The sequence below is a fragment of the Pleurodeles waltl genome, chromosome 9, assembly GCF_031143425.1.
Source record: "Pleurodeles waltl isolate 20211129_DDA chromosome 9, aPleWal1.hap1.20221129, whole genome shotgun sequence".
Taxonomy (NCBI): domain Eukaryota; kingdom Metazoa; phylum Chordata; class Amphibia; order Caudata; family Salamandridae; genus Pleurodeles; species Pleurodeles waltl.
Genome location: NC_090448.1, coordinates 272,056,707 through 272,080,404, shown reverse-complemented (window position 1 = coordinate 272,080,404; position 23,698 = coordinate 272,056,707). Strand labels below are relative to the sequence as shown.

The window sequence follows — 23,698 nt, the reverse complement described above, 5'->3', positions numbered from 1 at the left end:
TAGCCCCATGGGAACGTACTGCAACAATTCCCCAGTGTAGGCTCTGTGACTGTGGACTGGAAGACAATACTCATCTGATCTACATCTGTAATGGCCTACTGAATGAGGAAAGACTCTATTAAAAGCAGCATTCAATCAGAGGGGAATACGGTCCTGCAGAGAAGCGGTGATTGCCTGCTTTAAACCTTCTGACTATACAATGAATGCCAGACTTACAAAGTTTTTTATGTTTGATATCTAAAAAACTATTACAAGTTCATCAATTAGTATAAACATATAGGTTTCCGCTGGCTTATAAGGCCCCCATACCGTATCCATGAAAGTATTTTAGCTCTCCTCAGTATTAATTAAATTGTAAATAAATGTATAACTTATTTTAAAGAAATGGTATTCGAATTTTGTAAGATACCTCTATAACATAATTGGAATTGCATGCATAAGATGAGGGGAGTGGGAAATTGATGCACTTTATAGCAAAACTTATGTGGCTATGACTATAAACATACTCACTCCTATTTGAGGTATTTTGCTAGTAATATTTTATGAAATGTATAATTAGAAGAAAATCATTGTTAGATATATTGAACTTATATGTTATAAATCTAAGAAGAACTTTTAGACTAGACTGGAAGGTTCTTGCTTTTTTATCTGCATGGGGTGAGTAGTATCTTTTAAAAATGTATGATGTATTGGTTTTTATTAACTATGCATTAAATAAACTTGACGGTTACTCTTAAGAACCACACAGAAGTAATGCTTCAAAAGAAAGGAAAGTTAAGGTCGGCTAGTAAATTTATTTTGCTGGAAGGGTTAATGCCTTTGGGCTGACCTCTAATTAGGGCAGTGATGGGGAGAAGGATGTCGCGAGATTGAAGTGTGGGCCAGCTCAATGTCCTGTTTTCCTGGCAAATCACTGACTAGCCTCGTGCTTCACAACAAAAACTTAACGTGACACTATGTAATATAACGTGTTCTTGTTAAGCTTTCTAATACCCTCGGGTCTAGAACGCGCTGTATAGAACTGTTTAACTCAAGAAAGCTTCCACCCCTCTCACGAACACCGTAAAGGGATACCACATACTGTCCGTCTCGGTAAATCAGACCAAACAAATGAATCATAGCGGGGTCCCACCTGCTCCGACCACTAAAGATTGGCATCACCTACGCCATTGGATGTACGAGAGTCAGCCGACTCCGTCTAAAACCTGCACAGCCCCAATCACTCACTGAACGTTCACAAAGAACACGCAACCTTGAACGTCCAACCCGTTCACGCAAGCAGGCACCCCTGTAGCACTTGGTCCCTCCCAGAGGTTTAACACTGAACAATGGGGCGGAACTCAGTAATGTGTAACGGTCTCGCCGGGTTAGAAGCAACCAATCGCTACCGTTGCTTCACCTGAGTCCATACACAAAAACTATGTATCGAGAGAAGTTATTGGTTGGTAATAGAATGTCTGCACTACGGTATCCTCGAAGGGTCAGCGCGATTTTTAAAATTGGTAGACAGCAACCATGCTTATTACAGAAAGGTTTCTAACGGGTTGTGGCCACGTGCCTTCACAGCGGATTTCGTTTCAGAGAGCTGGTGTGTAAAGCGGATAAATTAAATATGAAGAGTGATTTGGAGAGCTGTTTGTGTGGGATACGGGGTGAGTATTCTTGAACTGAGATTTAATATTGCTTTTTGAGAGCCTTGTTCGTTGTACGCTGATTGTGACGAGTCTGTGTATGCAGAAGGATTTCGTCTGGGGCTGTGCAAACGTTGAAGGCTCTTAGAGGTGTACTTCGTGATCCTTGGCCCCGGACCTTTTTACGAAGTTGATTGGGGAAAAAGCAGAGGCAGAGTGGTATTTTCTGGACACAATTGTCCGCGTTATATTTTCTTTTAACAAAGAACTCTTACTTTTCTTTCCTAATTGAATCTTCTTTTGCGTAATCATTGGGGATATTAACTCTTTTGCAAGCCTGCTGCCAAATGATCTAGCAACACACTACAATGGTCCTTGAATTCTTATGCGCCAGAGCGATGATTGGTAATGGTGCTTTGAGTGTGACGTGGTAATTAACAAAAATATTGCGTAACAGAAGATTTATGAACCACAGCTGCCTAGAATAGCTGCATATCCTTTCTTCCACGTTCCCACGATTGGTATGATTACTGGGTGTTATTCGTTAGTGACAACATATACATATCAATTTTTGCAGGGCTTAACTGGCAAGTACTTTGTGCCTCGGATTTGAGGGGCAGTCCACCGAGTGCTTTAAAATACCTGTGAAATAACTTGATCACTTACTGGTCTCACATATAGCTCGCCACCGTTAATTCCTACTACAATCATTTGGCGTGATAGTTTTTAATACGCAAATGACTCACCCACTAATGCGTGACCATCTTGATGTAATTGCTGAGCCAGCATTCAGGTCTTGCGGAGTAAGAGGATTTAATTTCCATTTTGATATTGAATACATGTTGCTCTGCAGTTTTAATGTCCAGTTTAATGGTAACTCTCCTCTACTCGATTGCTGACTTCTCTGTTTTTGTAAATGGAACGAATGTGTAAAGACCAGCGTTTTAAACCAGGGCGGGTTTTGTACGGAAGTTCTGAGCAGATTAGTTCAAATAGTCTTTCCACTTTTTTTTTTAACCAGTATATTATATACTGTTTTGCTTCGTTTCCCAATTAAGTTTTTTTCTTGGTGGCGCTTTAATATGCGTATCAGTTATATCTGAGAATACTTGATAATAGGCGCTAACTGTAATGATGTGCTTGTCTTTCTTTGAACGAATGATGAACTGGTCAGCCATTCCTGTTTCCTTGTTAAGTAGTTCAATTAAATTGTATTTCTGGGAACTGTGGTCACTTTCTACTCCAGCATTAATTGCGAAATCAGTGCAAATATGAGGAAATTGTCTAGATAGCAACATAAACATGGCATTCATTCTTTTTAAATTAGTAATTTGATAAGCCAGCAGTCTGGCTTTCAAATTCTGCAGGTTGTTTAGTTTATTCTGCAGGATATTTCCTGTGCCTATCTACTCTTCTCTTTTTTTTTTTTTTATCTGAATGAACTATGGTTAGGTCTAGTGCGACCTTATCTTCAAATTAAATGGGCGTCCTCAATAGTACACTCGATAATTACTTGCTCTCTAGTGAAAGGTAATGGTGATGATGAAGGCTCCGTTATGCAAATTGCACATAAGGTCTGTCTTATGCATAGTTAAACTGTTAGCAAGCCTACTGTATACAAAGTACAGTTCCAGTTTACTTCTGGTTGCCTCCAAGGAGATGAGGCATCCGGTAAAGGCCTTAGCACTAGTACCCTGGACACACATTACTGCTGTTGTCATTTTAACATCTAAGTGTACTCTAGCAGAAGCACGTGCAGCCTTTTTGAAAGAGGGAATTTAAAATGTACTGTAATGTACATTGGTGATAGTGTTTACATAATGTATGACAACCATAGTTTTGTGAGAATAGTACTTTCAGTGGTTAGTCTCCTTATTTTCCTGGCTAACTCATGCACTCAGATTGTAGTTTCTGTTAAATTATCTGACTTTATGCGCAGTGCTGCAAAGGCTATTGAGATTGGCTTCGTTAGTTATTGCTCCCCGCTCTGGTGTAGACTGGTGGATATATTTTTTCTTATATGGCTGCTTTTGAACACTCCGTTAAGTGTGAGAGTCATCTGGCGGCAGTCTTGGTATCTTTTCATGGTGGGCGTCTGCATTGGTGAAGAAATTATGTAAATTTGTACTTTGTGTGAAATTGCTGCAGTATATTCCGCCTACCTGACTGCTGTGGTAGTTGGAAAGGATTACATATAATTTGCTGTTGGAATATAATTGTCTGGTTGATGCCACCTATTAAAGAAGTACTAAAGGGTTTAGCTCTCTAATCAGTATGAGAAATGCGATGGTCATAGCATCTGGCAAGTAGAAATCTTCTCTGGTCTGGTCACATGGTATGCAGTGAATGTAAACCCTCCCCCCCCCCCCCAGTGAAATGCCAAGGTGATCATGTCTCATCCTGTTTTATAAAGCTCATTTTGGATTAGCACAAGTTTTGTTTATCTGTCGAAAGCAAATAGTTCTTATACATTTGTATCTATTTCTGAGCTGATTGTTTGTTTTTCCTGAGCCGTACGTTCTCCCATCTGAGCTCCTCATGTTCTAGGGAATTCAGCTTTGCTCATGGTCCCCTGGGGTTTTGCTTTTAAATTACAACGTTGGACGAATTTCACCTTAGCAATGGCTACTGTGCCTCGCTTACTATTTCCACTATATTGTCCTAGTGCTTTGTGACCATTGGTTGTCATGTCATTTGTTTAGTTTAGTCGTATACCAACCTAATTGGAGGTCAGTCTCTGATGTCTGGTAAAGAGCAACCATTTGCCTCAAAATTCCCTACTGATTGTGAACACATTTTTGAAAAGTATTTCTGCTTAGGATCAAATTTGGTTTTAGTTGTGAACCTAAACTGTTGTAAGAGGTTTATTTGTTGCCTTCTGGATATTTCTGAGGCAAGAACTGTAGATCTTTTAATTTTATTTGCCACTTATCTAGGGAGGGACACATACCCCCTCTTTCCTCAGATGTGTGGTGATTACTGATGGACATTTCAGGAGCACTCTTGGCGCAAACTGAATTAAAGACGTTAACATTTTGAACGGTTTTACACCTGCTGTGGATCTGAGGTAATTCTGATGTATGGGTATGTGGGATATTGTGCATCTATCAGGTCATAGTTCTGAGGAATTTGCTGCTATTGCCATAGGTGTGCCATCTGTTAACATGATCATCCTAAAGCTCTGCACCAATCCAATGTTCTAGTGAGTATTTTCTTTGCTGGTTTTATGCCTGAATTTGGCTTGATTTTAATGTTAGAATTGTCAGTGCTCTGACATTCACATACAGGGAACTTCCTCTGTGTGGTTCAGGTCTATGTTGTGGTCCCAATCACATGTAAAATAGAGTGAAAATAAGTAGTATGAATACTAGTGCTAACCGGCTATGGCCCCCATACCTCTTGATTTCTTTCTAATGTGGTAGCTCAGCTCTTGATGCAAGTATAATGAAAGAAGGCTGTGGGCAATCATAGGTGAATATTGAGGGACTGGTTTGTATTTTTTTAGGTCCCGACCTACCAGACAGCACAGCGGTCTGGTTTGCTAAGGGCATCTTTGGGGGGGGGGCCGGGGGGGGGGGCCGGGGGGGGGGGGGGCACATTCAGAAAGCTCACCTATGAATATATTATGCATGTTGCTTACCATTGGCGTTATGGTTTGTAACTCATCTTTTCGTGCTTTGCTGGCTTTATTTGTTTTATAGCTGTCCAGCTTGAGTTCGTACCTTCCCTTGCTCAAACTTTACTTACAGTGTCCTTATGAGTGCACCCTTTCTGTAAATCGGCCTGTAAATCTTGTTCTTATCCTGTCACGTTTGCTGTGCATTCAAAGACTGATGTCAAATGTCAGGCGCTGCCTTCCGAGGGTGCTTGTTTACTTTTCTTTCCCTGACTTCAAATTGAGAGGATTTATGTGATGTGACTTTCTTGCGGGATACTGGCGGTAGAGAAGAGTGCCTCCTCCCCCCCCCCCCCCCCCCCCCCCAAAAGTTCAGAAGTTAGGAACAAAAATGAAGCGCATGTTTTTTTATTTTTTTATTTCTGAAGTATTTGACGCACATACTTTTAAACCCTTCGCTGCCAGGCCTTTCCCCCTCCTGTGCCGAGCCTTTTTTTGGCTATTTGGGGCAGTTTGCGCTTAGGCCCTCATAACTTTTTGTTCACATAAGCTACCCACGCCAAATTTGCGTCCTTTTTTCCAACATCTTAGGGATTCTAGAGGTACCCAGACTTTGTGGGTTCCCCTGAAGGAGACCAAGAAATTAGCCAAAATACAGTGAAAATTTAGTTTTTTCCAAAAAAATGGGGAAAAAAGGGCTGCAGAAGGCAGCTTGTGTTTTTTTTCCATGAAAATGGCATCAACAAAGGGTTTGCGGTGGCAAGATCACCATCTTCCCATCTTTCAGGAACAGGCAGACTTGAATTGGAAAACCCAATTTTTCAATACAATTTTGACATTTTACTGGGACATACCACATTTTTACTATTGTTTTGTGCTTTCAGCCTCCTTCCAGTTAGTGACCAAAATGGGTGAGAAACTAATGCTGGATCCCAGAAAGCTAAACATTTCTGAAAAGTAGACAAAATTCTGAATTCAGCAAGGGGTCATTTGTGTACATCCTATATGTGTTTCCTACAGAAAAGAACAGCTGAAATAAAAAAAAATATTGAAATTGAGGTGAAAAAAACAGCCATTTTTCTCCACGTTTTACTCTAACTTTTTCCTGCGATGTCAGATTTTTGAAAGCAATATACCGTTACATCAGCTGGACTCTTCTGGTTGCGGGGATATATAGGGCTTGTAGGTTCATCAAGAACTCTAGGTACCCAGAGCCAATAAATTAGCTGCACCTTGCAATGGGTTTTTTACCGGGTATAAAGCAATTAATTTGCTGAAATATAAAAAGTGAAAAATTGCTATCAAGAAAACCTTTGTATTTCCAAAATGGCCACAAGATAAGGTGTTGAGAAGCAGTGGTTGTTTGCACATCTCTGAATTCCGGGGTGCCGATACTAGCATGTGAATTACAGGGCGTTTCTCAAGTAGACGTCTTTTTTTACACACTGCCTTACATTTGGAAGGAAAAAATGTAGAGAAAGACAAGGGGCAATAACGCTTGTTTTGCTATTCTGTGTTCCCCCAAGTCTCCCGATAAAAAATGGTACTTCACTTGTGTGGGTAGGCCTAGCGCCCACGAAAGGAAATTGCTCAAAACACAACGTGGACACATCACACTTTTTCACAGAAAACAGAGGTGTTTTTTTTTACAAAGTGCCTGCCTGTGGATTTTGGCCTCTAGCTCAGCCGGCACCTGGGGAAACGTAGCAAACCAGCGCATTTTTGAAAACTAGACACCTAGAGGAATCCAAGATGGGGTGACCTTGTGGGGCTCTGACCAGGTTCGGTTACCCAGAATCCTTTGCAAACCTCAAAATTGGGCCAAAAAAACACTTTTTCCTCTTATTTCGGAGACAGAAAGTTCTGGAATCTGAGAGGAGCCATAAATTTCCTTCCACCCAGCGTTCCCCCAAGTCTCCCGATAAAAATGGTACCTCGCTTGTGTGGGTAGGCCTAGCGCCCACGAAAGGAAATGGCCCAAAACACAACGTGGACACATCACATTTTTTCACAGAAAACAGGTGTTTTTTTGCAAAGTGCCTACCTGTGGATTTTGGCCTCTAGCTCAGCCGGCCCCAAAGGGGGTAGAAATTGCCTAAAATAAATTTGCCCCCAACCCCCCTGTGGAGCGACCCTTGCCTACGGGGTCGCTCTCCCTGCGTGACATTGGTGGAAAAAAAACTCCCCGGTGCCTAGTTGTTTCTGCCCCCTTGGGGGCAGATTGACCTAAAATCGTCCGATTTGCCCCCAAGGGGGGCAGAAATGGTCTAAATACAATTTCCCCCCCAGGAGAGAGACCCTTGCCTAATGGGTCGCTCCCCATTTCTAAAACAAACAAACAAAAAACCACCCAAAAATATGTGCCCTGGCGCCTAGAGGTTTCTGCCCCCCCCTGGGGGCAGATAGGCCTAATAACACCATTTCACTTTACACCACTCCATGCCTCTCTACTTTACCCTGTACCACTACTCTGTGCTAATGCACTCTTCGCCACTCTGCTCTACACCTTTGCACTTTTCGTCACCGACTCCACACCACACAGTCTTGGCCACACCAAACTGCTCTGCACAACTCTATGCCAGTACACTTTACTAACACTCATGTTTATGCCCCTGCACTCTATGCCAATACACTGTATGGCACTCTAATCTACTCTGCATTCTGACACTGCACTGTACACCACTTTACTCTATGCCACTCTACCCTGCACCAGTGTGAGTAGAGACTCTACGCAACTGCACTCTACTCGGCTCTGTGGCACTCTACTCCACACCACTTCACTCCTTGCCACTAAACTCTGCCACTTTACTCTACTCTTAATTCTATCCCACTGCGCTCTGTGACACTGAACTCTGCACTCTATGCCGCTGCACTCTGTCACTTGCCTGCGCTCTGCCACTCAACTCTATTATGCATTCTATGCCACTGTACTCCATGCTGCTTGACTCTGCTGTGCACTCTGTGCCCTTATATAATATACTCTGCCAGTGCATTCTACAGCCCTTTACTATACCATTACACTGTCACTGTACCCTCCACCACTCCACTCTGAAACACTCTACACTACTGCACTGACGCTCTACTCTGCCACTGAACTACATACCACTCAAGACTACTGTGCATTCTGTCACTTGACTCTGTTCTGCAGTCTATGCTGCTTGTACTCTTCCCTCTGCATCACTCTGCTCTGTTCCACTCCATTGTGCCACTCTACTTGACTCCACACTGTGCCACTCCAATACATGACACTCTCTGCTCCACGCCACTCCACCCCAGGTGCGCCAGTAGACCTTTTCTGGATGTTTAATGCCTAAACCTTAAAATTAATGGCCAAAAGGGTGTTAATGCTTCTGACACATCTCAGTGTCACTTTTGTTGTCACCCCAGAGTACTTTGGTGGTTGTTGCTGGGCGTTTGTTGTCAGAATGTCCAACTTAAATGTCGCTCTGTCTGCTTTCAGTGATACTATTCAGGAGTTTTAATGGAGCCTGAAATCTTGGGAATGATGGTGTGCACTGGGAAGAGGCACCGACCTGCATGTTTTTGGTGAAGGTTGTACCAAACTTATTTTCCTGGTTTTTAAGTCTTTTGTTCCTTTGTTCTGCTTTACAAGCATCCAGTGACTAAGAGGCCAGAGGGCATGTTTCCAACAGAATATTTCGATATTAAGTACAATCTCTTCAGATTTTTGTTGTTTTTGTCCACAACCCGTGGCCAAGAAGATATTTTCCTTTCCAAGCTCATACAGCTGCCTTGCGCTATTTTTTTTTTTCCTAAACCTCTAGCAGCAGGGGTTTTACCCACCTCCAACTTTGTGAAATGTCCTGTTTGGCCACTCTCCTAGTGGAACCGGCATGAAATACTTGGGGGGGGGGGGGGGGGGGGGGGGGGAAGCCAATACGTGCTAGAAATGGGCAGTTATTGCTCAGGTGGATTTACTTTAGAAAAATTTCTGGGTGGAGTCTCTGGTTGTACACAAGGCTGCCTTCTTTTTAATGCTATCTAGGAGTCCATTGGCGTTTCAGGTGAGTTATGTCCCCAGACCCCTTTTTGTCTCCAGAGACTCAGCATTTGTTATGGTGCAAAGTTGGATTGTGGATGTATGTTGTGTGAGTACCAATTGGGCTTTATACCTCTACAGATTTGGCTTGCCTTTTTTTCAAAGTGAAATTTCAATTGCAAATGCAAAACCACCCACCTTCACCAAAAACACTCTTCAGGGCGGCGGAGCCAAGCGCCTTGGAAGATGGCGGCTCTTCCTTAGAGCCGAGTAGAATGGAGACGGGGAATCGAGCCAAAAGTTACTTCTCCGACATCAAAACCTTCAGAAAATAGGAAAATACTTAATCGGAAACCTAACGGATACTTCTGAACCTATAACCCGCGATCCACTTGCCCTGCAACTCCTTTTAGAAACGATATAGAGGAGAGTAGAGCCGAATGCCGTGGAATTTGACGACGCTCCCTTAAAAAGCTGGATGGAACAGAGACTGGGAATCGAGCCACAAGTTACTTCCATGACAGCAAAGTCTTCAAAAAACTAGAAAATACTTAATCGGAAACCTAATGGATGTTACTGGTCTTAAAATCCATAACCGAAACCTAATGGATGTTACTGGTCTTAAAATCCATAACCCATTCGCTCTGGATCTCCTTTAGAAGCGATGTAAGTGGACTAACGTAGTGGAATTTGGCGACTCTCTTAAAAGTCGAATGAAACGAAGACGTGGAATCGAGCCAAAAGTTACTCCAACGACAGCAAAATCCTCAAAAAATTAGAAAATACTTAATCGGAAACCTAATGGATGCTACCGGACCTAGAATCCGCAATCCTTTCGCTCTGTAGCTCCATTAGAAGCGAGTAGAGCCAAACGCAGTGGAATCTGACGACGCTCACTTAAAACTGGATAGAACTGAGAGGGGGAATCGAGCCAAAAGTTACTTCCATGACAGCAAAGTCTTCAAAAAGCTAGAAAATACTTAATCGGAAACCTAATGGATGTTACTGGTCTTAAAACCCGCAATACACTTGCTCTGCATCTTCTTTAGAAGCGTTGTAAATGAACCAACGTCACGTAGTTTGACGATTCTTCCTTAAAAGCCGAATGAAACAGATGAAGAATCGAGCCAAAAGTTACTTCAACAACAGCAAAATCTTTTTTTTTTTATCTTTTTTTTTTTTATTTTTTTTTTAAAACAAACTAGAAAATACTAAATCGGAAACTTAATGGATGCTACTGGACCTATAATCCGCAATCCATCCGCTCTGCATCTCCATTAGAAGCGAGTAGAGCCAAACGCCGGGAAATTTGAAGACGCTCCCTTAAAACTGAATGGAACGGAGAGGGGGAATTGAGCCAAAAGTTACTTCCATGACAGCAAAGCCTTCAAAAAGCTAGAAAATACTTCATCGGAAACCTAATGGATGTTACTGGTCTTAAAAATCCGCAATACACTTGCTCTTCATCTCCTTTAGAAGTGGTGTAAGTGAACCAACGTTGTGGAATTTGACGACTCTCCCTAAAAAGCCAAATGAAACGGAGATGAAGAATCAAGCCAAAAGTTACTTCTCCGACAACATAGCCTTCATAAAAGTAGAAGAAACTTCATCGGAAACCTAACGGATGTTATTGGACCTATAATCCATGTTCCAGTTGCTCTACATTTCCCTGAGAAATGACATAAAGTAACAGCGGAGCTAAAAGCTGTGGAGTTTTACGATTCTCTTTTTTTAGACGAATAGAATGAAACTGGGTAATTGAATCGCAAGCAAATTTTCTGACAAAAAAAATCTACCGGATAATAATGGATAAATAATCAACGATTCATTTGCTTTGTAACTACTTAAAAAATGATGTAGATGAGAGCAGAGCCAAATGCAGTGGAATTTGACTACTTTCCCTTAAAATTGAGTGGAACGAAGATAGGGAAACAAACCAAAAGTCTCCTATGTCAGATCCTAAAGTTTTATAAGACATCTGTCATAGTGCAGCCTTGCAATCTATACCAGTTACCACTGAAACCAAACACATAATGGTTGACCCTACTGAACCACCTCCAACTGCTATGGATACTATCTTAAAAGAACTATTAGCCATAAAATCTTCCATTACTTCTTTGGAAAATACAGTGTCTACTAATACTACGTAAGTTCAAGGCTTGAGAAACGAAGTGGTCAAGTTTTAATCTCATATGCAATCAATAGACAATCGATTGACAGATATTGAAATCAGCATAGTTAAGACACCTGATAATAGTCAAGATATTTTGTATCTTCAGCAAAAATGACCGATTTTAGAGGACCGGAGTAGAAGGAATAATCTTAGAATTATAGGTCTTCCAGAGCAAATAGAGAAAGACAATATCCTAGACTTTTTGACTAATTTTCTCCCAATTCTGACGAAATACAACTTTTACAGTACCATTAGAATTTCAGAGAGCTCATCGCATTCGCACACGTGGAATAATCAATCCACAAGACCTAGACATATTTTAGCTTGCTGTTTACGCCATCAACAAGACCGTTGGATTATCATGGCTGCCAAAAAACATGGTCCATATGAATATGAAACATCTCCAGTAATAATCACAGCAGATTATTCAGCACCTACAAATCTCAAAAGGAAACAATTCTTAAATCTACGCAACAGATTAAAGAAAAGAGATATAAAATATGGTCTTTTGGATCCAGCTATTATGATTGTGACTTTTCAAGGGAAAACCAAAGAATATTCCGAACCACACAACTTGGAATCCTTTTTTGAATGACTTAGACGACAGAGATTCTGAGATGGAGCATAAGACTTATTCACCCTCAACAACTAAATAATTCTCATCTCCTACCACTCCAGAGGGCATAGATCAAGGAGAATGGGAAACTGTTCAATGACAATGGACACATGGTGGTAAATTTAAAGCATGGAAAAAATATAAACCGCAAGATAAATCTAGATCTCCCTTAAAAACTTGAATAGAGTGGAAATATTCTTGCTATATCTACTCTCTATTCAATTTACTTCTCATTACAAGATCATATTTATGTAGGATATTTCATATTGTATATTTGAAATGGCTTTATTTTCTCCCTTCTCTATTCTCCTCTTCATGACTCTTTGGCTTATATCCCCCAGATAAAGGTTTAGGCGTTAAGTGTACAACATTGTCTTATCACTTGTGTTGGACAATTTATTTGATATTTGACTATTTTAACAAGTAATACTTTTCGTTCACTAAATTAATATAAAAGTCACACTGATTTAAAAACTAATCTATAATATAATTACTTATTGACACATTTGAAACTTTATAATTGATATCTCTTCTTTCTCCAATCCTCTTTATTCATTTTCATCTATTTATATTTCTTCTCTTTCTCCCTTTTTATTATTAGAAATTGGATTGATATTATTTTGTTAGTTTTCACATGTCCATTAACAAGTTAAAACCTTTAAATGTTATTTCGTTGAATGTTAATGGTTTGACACATTTTATCAAGAGAAAGAAGATAGTTAATTTTCTTGGACAGCAAAAACCAGATATAGCTTTAATACAAGAAACAAATCTTAATGAGTCAAAGGGAAAAATTGAAAAGAGACTGGGTTGGTCAAGTTATACATGCTAGCATAACGCAAAAGTAATTCTAATAACGATGACACACCTATTTGGAAACGTGGAGTAGCTATTCTTTTTCATAAAAACTTACCATATAAAATTATTCAAACCTGGTTAGATGATGAAGGCAGATATGCATTTGTTAAAATTTGTATTAGAAATTATTTTCTGATTATAGGCATGATGTATGCACCCAATGATTCCAAAACGATATTCATTTCAAAGATTAGTAGATTATTATCTTCCTTTGGGTCCACAAAAGTACTGATTGGGGGAGATTGGAATGTTACTATGGACCCATTTATTGATAACTCTGGCAAACTAGATACTCATCATTCAAATGATAGATATATCTTAAAAGATCATATAGATGATTTTGCATTACAAGAAGCATGGCGTCTTTTACACCCAAATGACAGAGATCATACCTTTACATCTTGTGCACACTCGTTCCAGAATAGATTATTTTTTAACCTCACCCGCAATTATACAATCAGTAACATCTGTAGGAATTGTTCCTTGTAGCCACTCAGATCATGACTTAATAAATTTACATATTAATATTGGATTAATACAATCCCCCAAAGCTAATTGGAGATTTAATACTTCTATGTATAAGACACCTCAAGCTAAATTGAATCTCTGCCAACATGTTGACCAATTCCTAGTAGAGAATAGAGATTCAGTTACAGATGCTTGTATATTATGGGGAACAGGCAAAGCAGTCATTAGAGGAATGATTGAGAGATTCATATCTTCTAAAAAAAAAAAAAATAGAATAATGAGGGGAATTTACTAGAAAAAAGGTTATATCACTATCAAAAGATTATAACAAATCTGAATCATCTGAGATTCTAAAAAATCTGTTATCAGTTCAATTCAGACTTAATAATCTATATACCTCTCAAGCTGAAAAATGTTTATTCCTAATTCGACAACGTCACTATGAAAGAGGGGAGAAAGCGGGACGTCTTTTAGCTCAATCATCCAGAGCGATACCTAATATTAAAAATTCTTCAAACAACTTATTTACCTTACCAACAGATATTATACAATTCCAAACTTATTGTCAACCCATCCCTCGTCGACAGTGGAACAAGATCCCTGAAGAGCAACTCTTCTCCGCTCTCGCCGCCAACCAACCTACCCTCACCACCGACCCCAACGACGCAGCTCTCAACCTCACAAACTGGATCTCCAACTGCGCTGACAACCTTGCTCCCCTCAAACGCACGCATCGACAGACCAACACCAAAAAACCTCTCTGGTTCTCTGACACCCTCAAAGAATCAAAGAAAACTTGTCGTGCCCTTGAGAAGGCCTGGCGCAAGGACCACACCGCTGACAACATGACCGCCCTCAAGAACGCTACACGCGAACACCACCACCTGATCTGCACTGCCAAAAGGAACTTTTTCACCGACAGACTAGACAAAAACAGCCACAACAGCAGAGAACTCTTCAGCATCGTCAGAGTTCTCCAACCCCAGCGCCAGCGCCAACGCCGTCACGCCCTCACAGGATTTGTGCGAATCCCTCGCCACTTTCTTCCATCGCAAGATCAGCGACCTCCACGACAGCTTCGGACACCAGACCCAACCATACACCACTGAACCCGCTTCCCCGGACATCACCCTCAACAACTGGACCCACATCAACACGGAAGAAACCAAATCCATCATGAACTCTATCCACTCCGGCGCCCCTTCGGACCCCTGCCCGCACTTCATCTTTAACAAAGCCGACGACATCATCGCCCCGCACCTCCAGACCGTCATCAACTCTTCTTTTTCTTCTGCTACCTTCCCCGAATGCTGGAAGCACGCTGAAGTCAACGCCCTACTAAAGAAACCTACGGCTGACCCAAGCGACCTGAAAAACTTCCGCCCCATCTCTCTTCTACCTTTCCCAGCCAAGGTAATAGAAAAGACCGTCAACAAACAGCTGACCACCTTCCTGGAAGACAACAACCTGCTCGACCCTTCACAAACCGGATTCCGAACCAACCACAGCACGGAAACCGCCCTCATCTCAGTCACAGACGACATCAGAACCCTGATGGACAACGGTGAAACAGTCGCCCTCATTCTCCTCGACCTCTCGGCTGCCTTTGACACCGTCTGTCACCGCACCCTAATCACCCGCCTACGCTCCACCGGGATCCAAGGCCAGGCCCTGGACTGGATCGCCTCCTTCCTCGCTAACCGCTCCCAAAGAGTTTACCTCCCTCCGTTTCGCTCAGAACCCACCAAGATCATCTGCGGCGTACCTCAAGGCTCATCGCTCAGCCCGACACTCTTCAATGTCTACATGAGCCCCCTCGCCAACATCGTACGCAAGCACGACATCATCATCACCTCCTACGCCGACGACACCCAACTTGTACTCTCCCTCACCAAGGACCCCGCCAGCGCCAAGACCAACCTACAAGAGGGTATGAAGGACGTCGCAGATTGGATGAGGCTCAGCCGCCTAAAGCTGAACTCTGAAAAAACGGAAGTCCTCATCCTCGGCAACACCCCGTCCGCCTGGGACGACTCCTGGTGGCCCACGGCCCTCGGCACCGCACCGACCCCCGCAGACCACGCCCGCAACCTCGGCTTCATCTTGGACCCTCTTCTCACCATGACCAAGCAAGTCAACGCCGTGTCCTCCGCCTGCTTCCTCACTCTCCGCATGCTCCGCAAGATCTTCCGCTGGATCCCCGCCGACACCAGAAAAACCGTGACCCACGCCCTTGTCACGAGTCGCCTGGACTACGGCAATACCCTCTACGCCGGGACCACCGCCAAACTCCAAAACCGCCTGCAACGCATCCAAAACGCCTCGGCCCGCCTCATCCTCGACGTACCCCGCAACAGCCACATCTCCGCACACCTGAGACACCTGCATTGGCTCCCAGTCAGCAAAAGGATCACCTTCCGTCTTCTCACCCACGCACACAAAGCCCTCCACAACAAGGGACCGGAATACCTCAACAGACGCCTCAGCTTCTACGTCCCCACCCGCCCCCTCCGCTCCGCTGGCCTCGCACTTGCTGCCGTCCCTCGCACCCGCCGCTCCACGGCGGGTGGGAGATCTTTCTCCTTCCTGGCGGCCAAGACCTGGAACTCCCTCCCCACCAGCCTCAGGACCACCCAGGACCACTCCGCTTTCCGGAGACTCCTAAAGACTTGGCTGTTCGAGCAGCGATAACCCCCCCTTTCCCCCCTAGCGCCTTGAGACCCGCACGGGTGAGTAGCGCGCTTTATAAATGTTAATGATTTGATTTGATTTGATTGTGAAACACTTTATACATCATTGAACTGCAAAGATACAAAGGAGGAAGATGATTTGTTCACTAACCTAAAGATTCCAAGACTAACTCGAGAACAAAAATTAAGACTAGAAGGACCTATATCAACAGAAGAGATAGCAAAAGCTATTGATTGTTTAGCTACAAACAAAGCCCCTGGAGAAGACTGCTTTCCCATCGAAATTTATAAAATCACAAAAGCCCAAATTATCCCATTGTTACAATCCTTCTTTAATGAAGCTTTAAAAAAAGGGTCACTCCCCCCCCCCCCCCCCCCCCCCCCCCCCCCCAGAATTTCTACGAGCACGTATTACAGTAATTCTCAAACCGGATAAAGACCCCCTGGAATGTTCCAGTTATAGACCTATTTCTTTAATAAACTCTGATATTAAAATTTTGGCTAAAATACTTGCGATAAGATTAAATTCAGTCATCACAACACTTATTCATCCCTCCCAAGTAGGTTTTGTTCCATCTCGATCCTCCTCAAATCATCTTCGAACAATTCTACATTCATTATGGCATCAACGTAATAAAATAGAAGAAAATATCGTATTATCCTTAGTTGCTGAAAAGGCTTTTGACAGAGTAGAATGGGGATATTTATTTCGAACTATGAATAGAATGGGTATTGGTACTGACTTCATTACATTAACTAAGGGAATGTATCCTCTTCCTACAGCCACGATCACATGTAATGGTTTTACATCTCTTTATTTTAAAATTTTACGAGGTACCCGACAAGGATGTCCACTATCCCCTTTGTTATTTCTTATTGTATTAGAACCCTTAGCCATTGCAATTAGACAAAATACTAACATACAAGGTATTGCTACTTCAACAGGCGAGGTTAAAGCTTTTTATTATGCAGACTATATTTTACTTACATTATCTAACCCGAACTCCTCAGTCAAAAACCTGATTAATTTATTAAATCAATTCTCAACATTTTTTTTGGTTATAAGATTAATTGGTCTAAATGTGAAGCTTTACCAATGAACAATACTACTACTCCATCCGTATTAAACGATTTCTCTTTTAAATGGAAATCATCACATTTGAAATATCTTGGGATTTTACTTAATACAGGGTTAAAGAATATTATGATAATTTGCACCCCATAGTACATAGACTTAAGAGATTTCACTAGATGGTCTCAATTTAATCTATCACTATGGGGAAGAATACTGATTTATTAAAATGAATACAATTTCAAAATGTAATTACGTCTTCGGTATGTTATCACTTCCTATTACTTCTAAATTATTCAAAAATACAACATCATTGATAACTCGCTTTATTTGGGGAGGAAAAAACCCTTGTATAAGTGGTTCAAAATTGCATTCATCCTCTTTAAAAGGAGGCCTTAGACTTCCACACTTAGAAAACTATTGGATAGTACAACAACTATCACACACAACTTATATGATATCCATGAACGAAAGCACACCCATATGGGTGAAAGTGGAACAATTCCTACTGAAAACCACTACCCCCATGGCTATCTATTACACTAAATGTAAAAAATTCTCACAATTCTCCAATCATTTTTTTCTCCCAAGTGGCTTGGCAAAAAGCACATAAAATTTATAAACTGTAATATTCATATACATTTAAATGCTCCAATATGGAATAACTCAGCAATTATGTACAAAGGTAAAGAACTTAATTGGTTTGGCTGGAAAAGTCATAAAATTAATAATCTAACCGACACATACACACAGAATAATTCCTTGAAACCATTCTCACAACTACAAGATACATATAAACTACTGCAATCACAATTTAATAATTATGTAGTGTTTATGTCAATTCTTAATCCTATAACAAACCTGAATACAGATTCTATGAGACGCTCATCCGTTGCCCGTTATATCTACATGTGGAAAAACTTCAAAGGTATGGTATCTGGCTTAAATTCATTATTAATTGATCAATCTTTTTCAGATGATAAATCTAAAAATTTTAAATTATGGTCTACAAGACTTAATATTACTTACTCAGACACAGAATGGTCTAAAGCACTGGAAAATTACAATCGGGGCCTTGGTGATACAAGGCGGAAATTTAACTATTTTAGAATTCTACATCGATGGCACTGGTCACCTTCTAAATTATGCTCTGCCAAACTCAGTAATAACTCTGATTGCTGGAGATGCTACCAACCCAACTGCGATATCGTACATATCTTATGGGAATGCACTGAAATACAACAATTTTGGTTATAAACATTACATTATCTGAGAAAAAATGTCCCTAATATTACATCTTAGTCATCTCGCTTAATTTTACTACATGACACTCACGGCCTAGGTAGGCTCTCCTCACAGATGTTTAGATGGTTGTCTACAGCGATCGGTGTAGCAAAAATTAACATATTACGGAAATCAAATGCTTTGCGAAATGTCCAATCTTGGTTAAAAGACATGTTTGAGATTGCACAATTCGAAAGAATGATATATAAACTAAATGATAACCTACAACAGTTCAAACACATATGGAATATTTTTTAAATAATTGAATTCTTCTGCCTCCTTTTCATTTGAACAAATTTCAATGGGAAAAATAGTTTTTTGTTTAAATATACTTTCTTCAATCCCGATACTTATTTACAATCGTTTAATCAATTATCGATCCCTGTTTATCTCATTGTTTTGATGTGTTATAGGATTGTGTAATGCAAAGACGATTTGCTTAAATATTTTGTAATCATATATTTCATGTCCATTGATACTTTTATTAGTTTCATACAGAACATATCTAATATAGAATTGTCATGGAAGGTACTTATCTGTTTTCCTTTCTTTGTTTTTAAAAAGTACACTGGATTTTCTTTTTTGTTCTCCTTTTCTTTTCTTTTTTCTTTTATTCTATTCAGTATATTTACTGTATAATTTATATTGTTAAAGAACATTTTGTATTTATTTTTTATCTATAAAAATTTAATAAAGAATTGAAATACAAAAAATAAAAGTCTTCGAAGGAAAACAGTGCAACATTTCGAAAGAACAAAACAACCACTTGGGAGAAATATTCACAACTGGTGAATCTAAATATTTTAATTCTATAAAACAATAGCTACAGCTAGTTGGCTTCTTTCGGGCTTGTCAGTGTTTGTAATGCATAGAAGACCCGTAATGTAGTGCGTCTTTCACTTTTATCTACAATTGAGTGTGTGTAGCATTGAATCAGTTTCACTTTTTTTTTTTTTTTTTTTTCTTCTTCTCCGAATCTATCTCTATTGAAATTTCAGGATAATAAAACAAGATGTGACTGGGCTGCTACAAATATTGCAGGATGTTTGGAGATCGGATGCTACATAGTAGTGGCTCAACCACTTAGAACAAGACCAGTTTGGATCACAAAAAGATTTGACATTTTTGACATAGCTCAAGATCGTCCACAGTACGACAAGTTGCAATATAAAGGAGAAAAAAAAACACAAGGAATACAAACAGAACATAGGGTCCCAACTACAGGCCAAGACTAGCAGTGTGCAGGATAAGTGCTGATTTGGTGTCATGGAAGTGTGTAACAGTGGACAAAGCAAAATTAAGCTCAAGTGAGGGAGCCAGCCAAAGAGCTGGGTGAGATGGTGAATCTGTGGACACCACACAAATTAGAATATGGCTACTGTTCTAGTTAAGTTGTGAGAAAGCTGTTCCGTCACCATCACATGCCACAGGCGAGAGACCCACTAAGCAATAAAGAGACTTTGTATTTTTCCTTGGCGGGGCCACGAGTTGCTGTGCTGCCTGGAGCATGTAACTAATTAGCGCCCAGTCAGCATGGGTCATGGCTTCGAGGTCAGCACGCCGCGGGTAGGTTTCTGCGAGGAGTACGCTGAGTCCCAAAAGTGACTGGCTGTTTCGTGCTATTCCCCAAGGGGCCCCCCACACGGTGAGGGATGGGCGACCTTTTTTTGATTCAAAATTTTGACGAGACAGTTTTTACAAATGTAAGTGACTGTTACTCTCTCTCATATATATATATTAGAAATAATGCTATAGAGTCAGGAGAAGCTCAGTTCTTTATAGGTCCTGATGAAGCGTTAAGGGATCTTTCATGACCACACTACGCGAAACATGTTGACCAGACCCTAGGGGTCAGGTGACAATTTCCCAGATCTCCAGGCTTTTTCTAAAGTGGTTGAGCATTATTCTCATCCTCCACTTTCTGATTTGTTTTTTAATCTTGATCGTAACTCCTTGAAATAACCAGTAAAGTAGATTACTTAGGGGTTCCTAATCAATTTTATATTCACTCTCCTGCAAAAATAAACGTCTGACCTGCTTAAACTTAACGGCAGCAACACAATAAAAAGATCTCCGGTAAAGAGCCCCCGAAAGGGGAGCCCGTCAGATATTGCACCGCCGGTCTGACGAGGAGCTTCCCGATGATGAAGCATGACACCCTTTTGGGTGTGTGAGGGCTCTTGCTCCTGATACTTTATCTGTCTCCCTAGAACTAGGAACTGTGTACCTTTTTGTTGTCGCACAAGTATTGCAACCTGATGCATTCATATATATAAAAAATATAAGAATTGAAAGATCTTATCTCAAACCATTCCATTAGGTGGAAACATGAAGTACTTGTTGGCCTCATATGTTATATTTAAAGAATAGTGGCCTTAAAAAGCGACAGCGCGCATTATGCACCACAGGACATGCAAACATTACATGATTCAGATCTTGAATATGCAACTGGCATAACTCACAAATTCTCTCCTTTTTTTGGGGACTTTATCCCAAATGCCAGTGATAACACACAAGAGAGCAAATCCATTCTCATCAACAGAATGTCTTTGAACCCCATGAGGTAGCTTTCAGGTTAAATAAAGCTGAGGTTTGGTCCCGAAATTGCTCTCCTGTACTACTTCATTTTGCTTATTTAACTAGTGCAAAATAATTCTCTGTCCTGACTTATAGAGTATTTTTTATATAACTCTTTAAAAGGGATTTAGACATAAAAGAGCACACATTCAGGTCAAGCCCAAAATATATATATATATATATATATATATATATATATATATATATTTTTTTTTAGTTTTTGGAGAAAGAAAAATTTCACACTTCAGAGATGCAGTGTTCCCTTATCTCTGCCAAAGGGAAAGTGTTTTTTTTTTTTTTTTTTTCCCTCATCTCAACAGCGACCAAAGTGAAAGATTGCAATTGACTGAACTCCAGGCGGAGAACATGAGGGGCTGCAAGAGTATTCCCTAAAAAAAAATGCCAAGGACTATGTCAATACTTGACTGGCATAATACAATGATGGTGGAATTTTAACCCTGTAGGTGTGCCCAAAATGTCATCTCGCAGTCATTTTATATAATGTATGAAGAGCATTTACTGGAGAAAGAGCCCTACTTGTGCACAGATTTACATGATCTTCATCCCGCCCACTACTTCAAAAAATCTTAGCCAGCTGAAGATAGAGACCACTTTTTCTAATTTATCTTCTCCACATACCAATTAAACTTCCCCTCATTCTTGTACCTTTCTTACGGAAAGTCAGAATTTTACTTTTCGAAATGTTTATTTTCAAGTGGGCTTCTGCATACTTCATCAAGGCAGTGAGGCAACGTTGTAAGCCAATGGGGATTTGATCCATTATAGCCGCAACATATGCATACAACAGGGTACAAATAGACATTTTGACGATTTTTAGAGGGACACACTTCATCTGATTTAAGGTACCTGGAAAATATATATATATATATATATAATATTGATTGATAGATATATATATAGATATAGTTCAGGGGAGCCAAGAAGCAGCCCTGTTTTAAGCAGTATTGAGTTTTAACCTTTTGGAAAGAACCTGTGACCCTCCCCATAAGGATTCAACACCAGTATCCAAGAGAGATCCATTAATAAGCATTAAAAGGTGAAGTGGAACACTCGGAGGCGCTTTCTCCACGGCGTTTGACGATCTACTGTCAAACGCTGTGAAGAATTCAATGAAAGCTGTATACTCTGGCATACCCCAGGAAAAAGGATATTTGTCAATCGCTTGGTGAGCAGCAATATTATCAATAGTACTGTGCTTACTCCTAAAACCAGCTTTTTGGGGAGGAATGATGTTATTTTCTTGAGTCCTTTGTTGTAAATGGGAAAGTAAACTGCTAGCAAAAATTTGCCAGTTGCGTTCAGCATATGCTGCCTGTATAAAACTTGCTGGGAGGTATTTGGAACTTTTTTTTTTCTGTTATACACTAGTACGATGACACTACCCTTCTAAGAAAAGGATTTTTCTGGATCAATAACCATATTCAAAAAGCAGTCTAAGAAATGATTCCCAAGCTACAGCCTCCTTTTCAATTACCACAATAGAAACCTCACGGGGCCCGTAGCATTAGATATTCTTGTTTCTTTTATAAAACCAACAATCTGTTCTGTGGTTAGAGCACCATACACTTCAAACATCTCTTTATCTATGCAAAGCAAAATTCGATCAGCTTCCTCAGCATTGCTACAATACAGTTTACAAATGTAGTCCACCCAGACATTTTCCAGGGTTAGGAATTATGTACGCAGTCACGCTAGAATCACAATATTATTTCCTCGAGTGCCTAGAAATTGCGGCCTCTCTTGAATTGAGACGCTTAGCACCACTTTTCCTCCTACGCTTGTTTGATTTCAATCCAGATCTTATATGTTTGAGACAATGGATTTCATGCTGTGTTGATAAGGAGACAGTATTTGCTGTTCTCCGTATCTGGTAATTTATTTTCTGATTTAACATCTTCAATTTTGGATTATACTTTTGGCTGCTTAAGGCCTTCATCTGCAGAACCTAATTTATGAAATAAGTCTTTGTGGAATTCATAAAAGGATACAGGGTCGTCTCATAAAGACTCACTAGGACTGATAGAAACGCTATTCATTTTTGTAACTTAAGGTCTCCATATTCCTAGTTGTCCAAAAGCTGCGCCCATTTAACTTATTAAAGCCAATCTTACCTAGAGATGGATTCCCCAGAACTAATTCCTGTAGGTTAAACACCACAGTCGTACCTACTAAGCTATGATTACTCATCAGTTGCAAACAGTCAATTTCTCGCAAGCACCAGACATTTGATAAGATAAATCGACGTGCACTATAGGAGGTGAAGACTACAGAATTGATTAACTATAGCACTTGTGTGAAAAATATTTGCATTTTAATTACAAAGTGAGCAGGCCTGGTGAGTTCAGAGAATTGTCACTGGTCTAAGGGTGGGGGTCTGGCACATGTGCAACTTATGTTGCCTGCTGGAGGGAGGAATTGGAGATCTGTTTGTTATATGGCAACAATTCTAAAGTTGATGTACAGATGTTTAAATGAAACCTGTTGTAAGAAGTGTAGCTATATCTAACAACTGGATCAAACTAAAGACTGCTTGAAATAACCAGAAAAGGAGAAATAGAGTGCGTACATTTTGCCTGGGAATGGTACCCGAGGTTAGCTCAGGTAGTAAGTCCAGCAGGAGCACCACATGTATAAATCTTGAAGCAATAGTGCATGGTATTCAATTTTTATAGTTATCGCACAGCTCTTTTGC

The 23,698-nt window shown here is 40.5% G+C and overlaps 1 protein-coding gene and 1 long non-coding RNA gene across 2 annotated transcripts in view; both read left to right on the top strand.

The window, feature by feature from the left end:
• The first annotated feature begins 1,495 nt into the window (after positions 1-1,495).
• BTG1 (BTG anti-proliferation factor 1) overlaps positions 1,496-23,698 on the top strand; it is a 76,877-nt gene continuing 54,674 nt past the window's right edge. The window contains exon 1 of the mRNA XM_069206690.1: positions 1,496-1,652. Within this exon, the coding sequence (XP_069062791.1) occupies positions 1,613-1,652 (40 nt within the window). The 5' untranslated portion in view covers positions 1,496-1,612. The remainder of the gene's footprint in view (positions 1,653-23,698) is intronic.
• Positions 8,707-23,698, top strand: part of LOC138259159 (uncharacterized) — a 34,517-nt gene continuing 19,525 nt past the window's right edge. Inside the window, exon 1 of the long non-coding RNA XR_011198651.1 lies at positions 8,707-8,799. This is a non-coding gene — a long non-coding RNA (uncharacterized lncRNA). The remainder of the gene's footprint in view (positions 8,800-23,698) is intronic.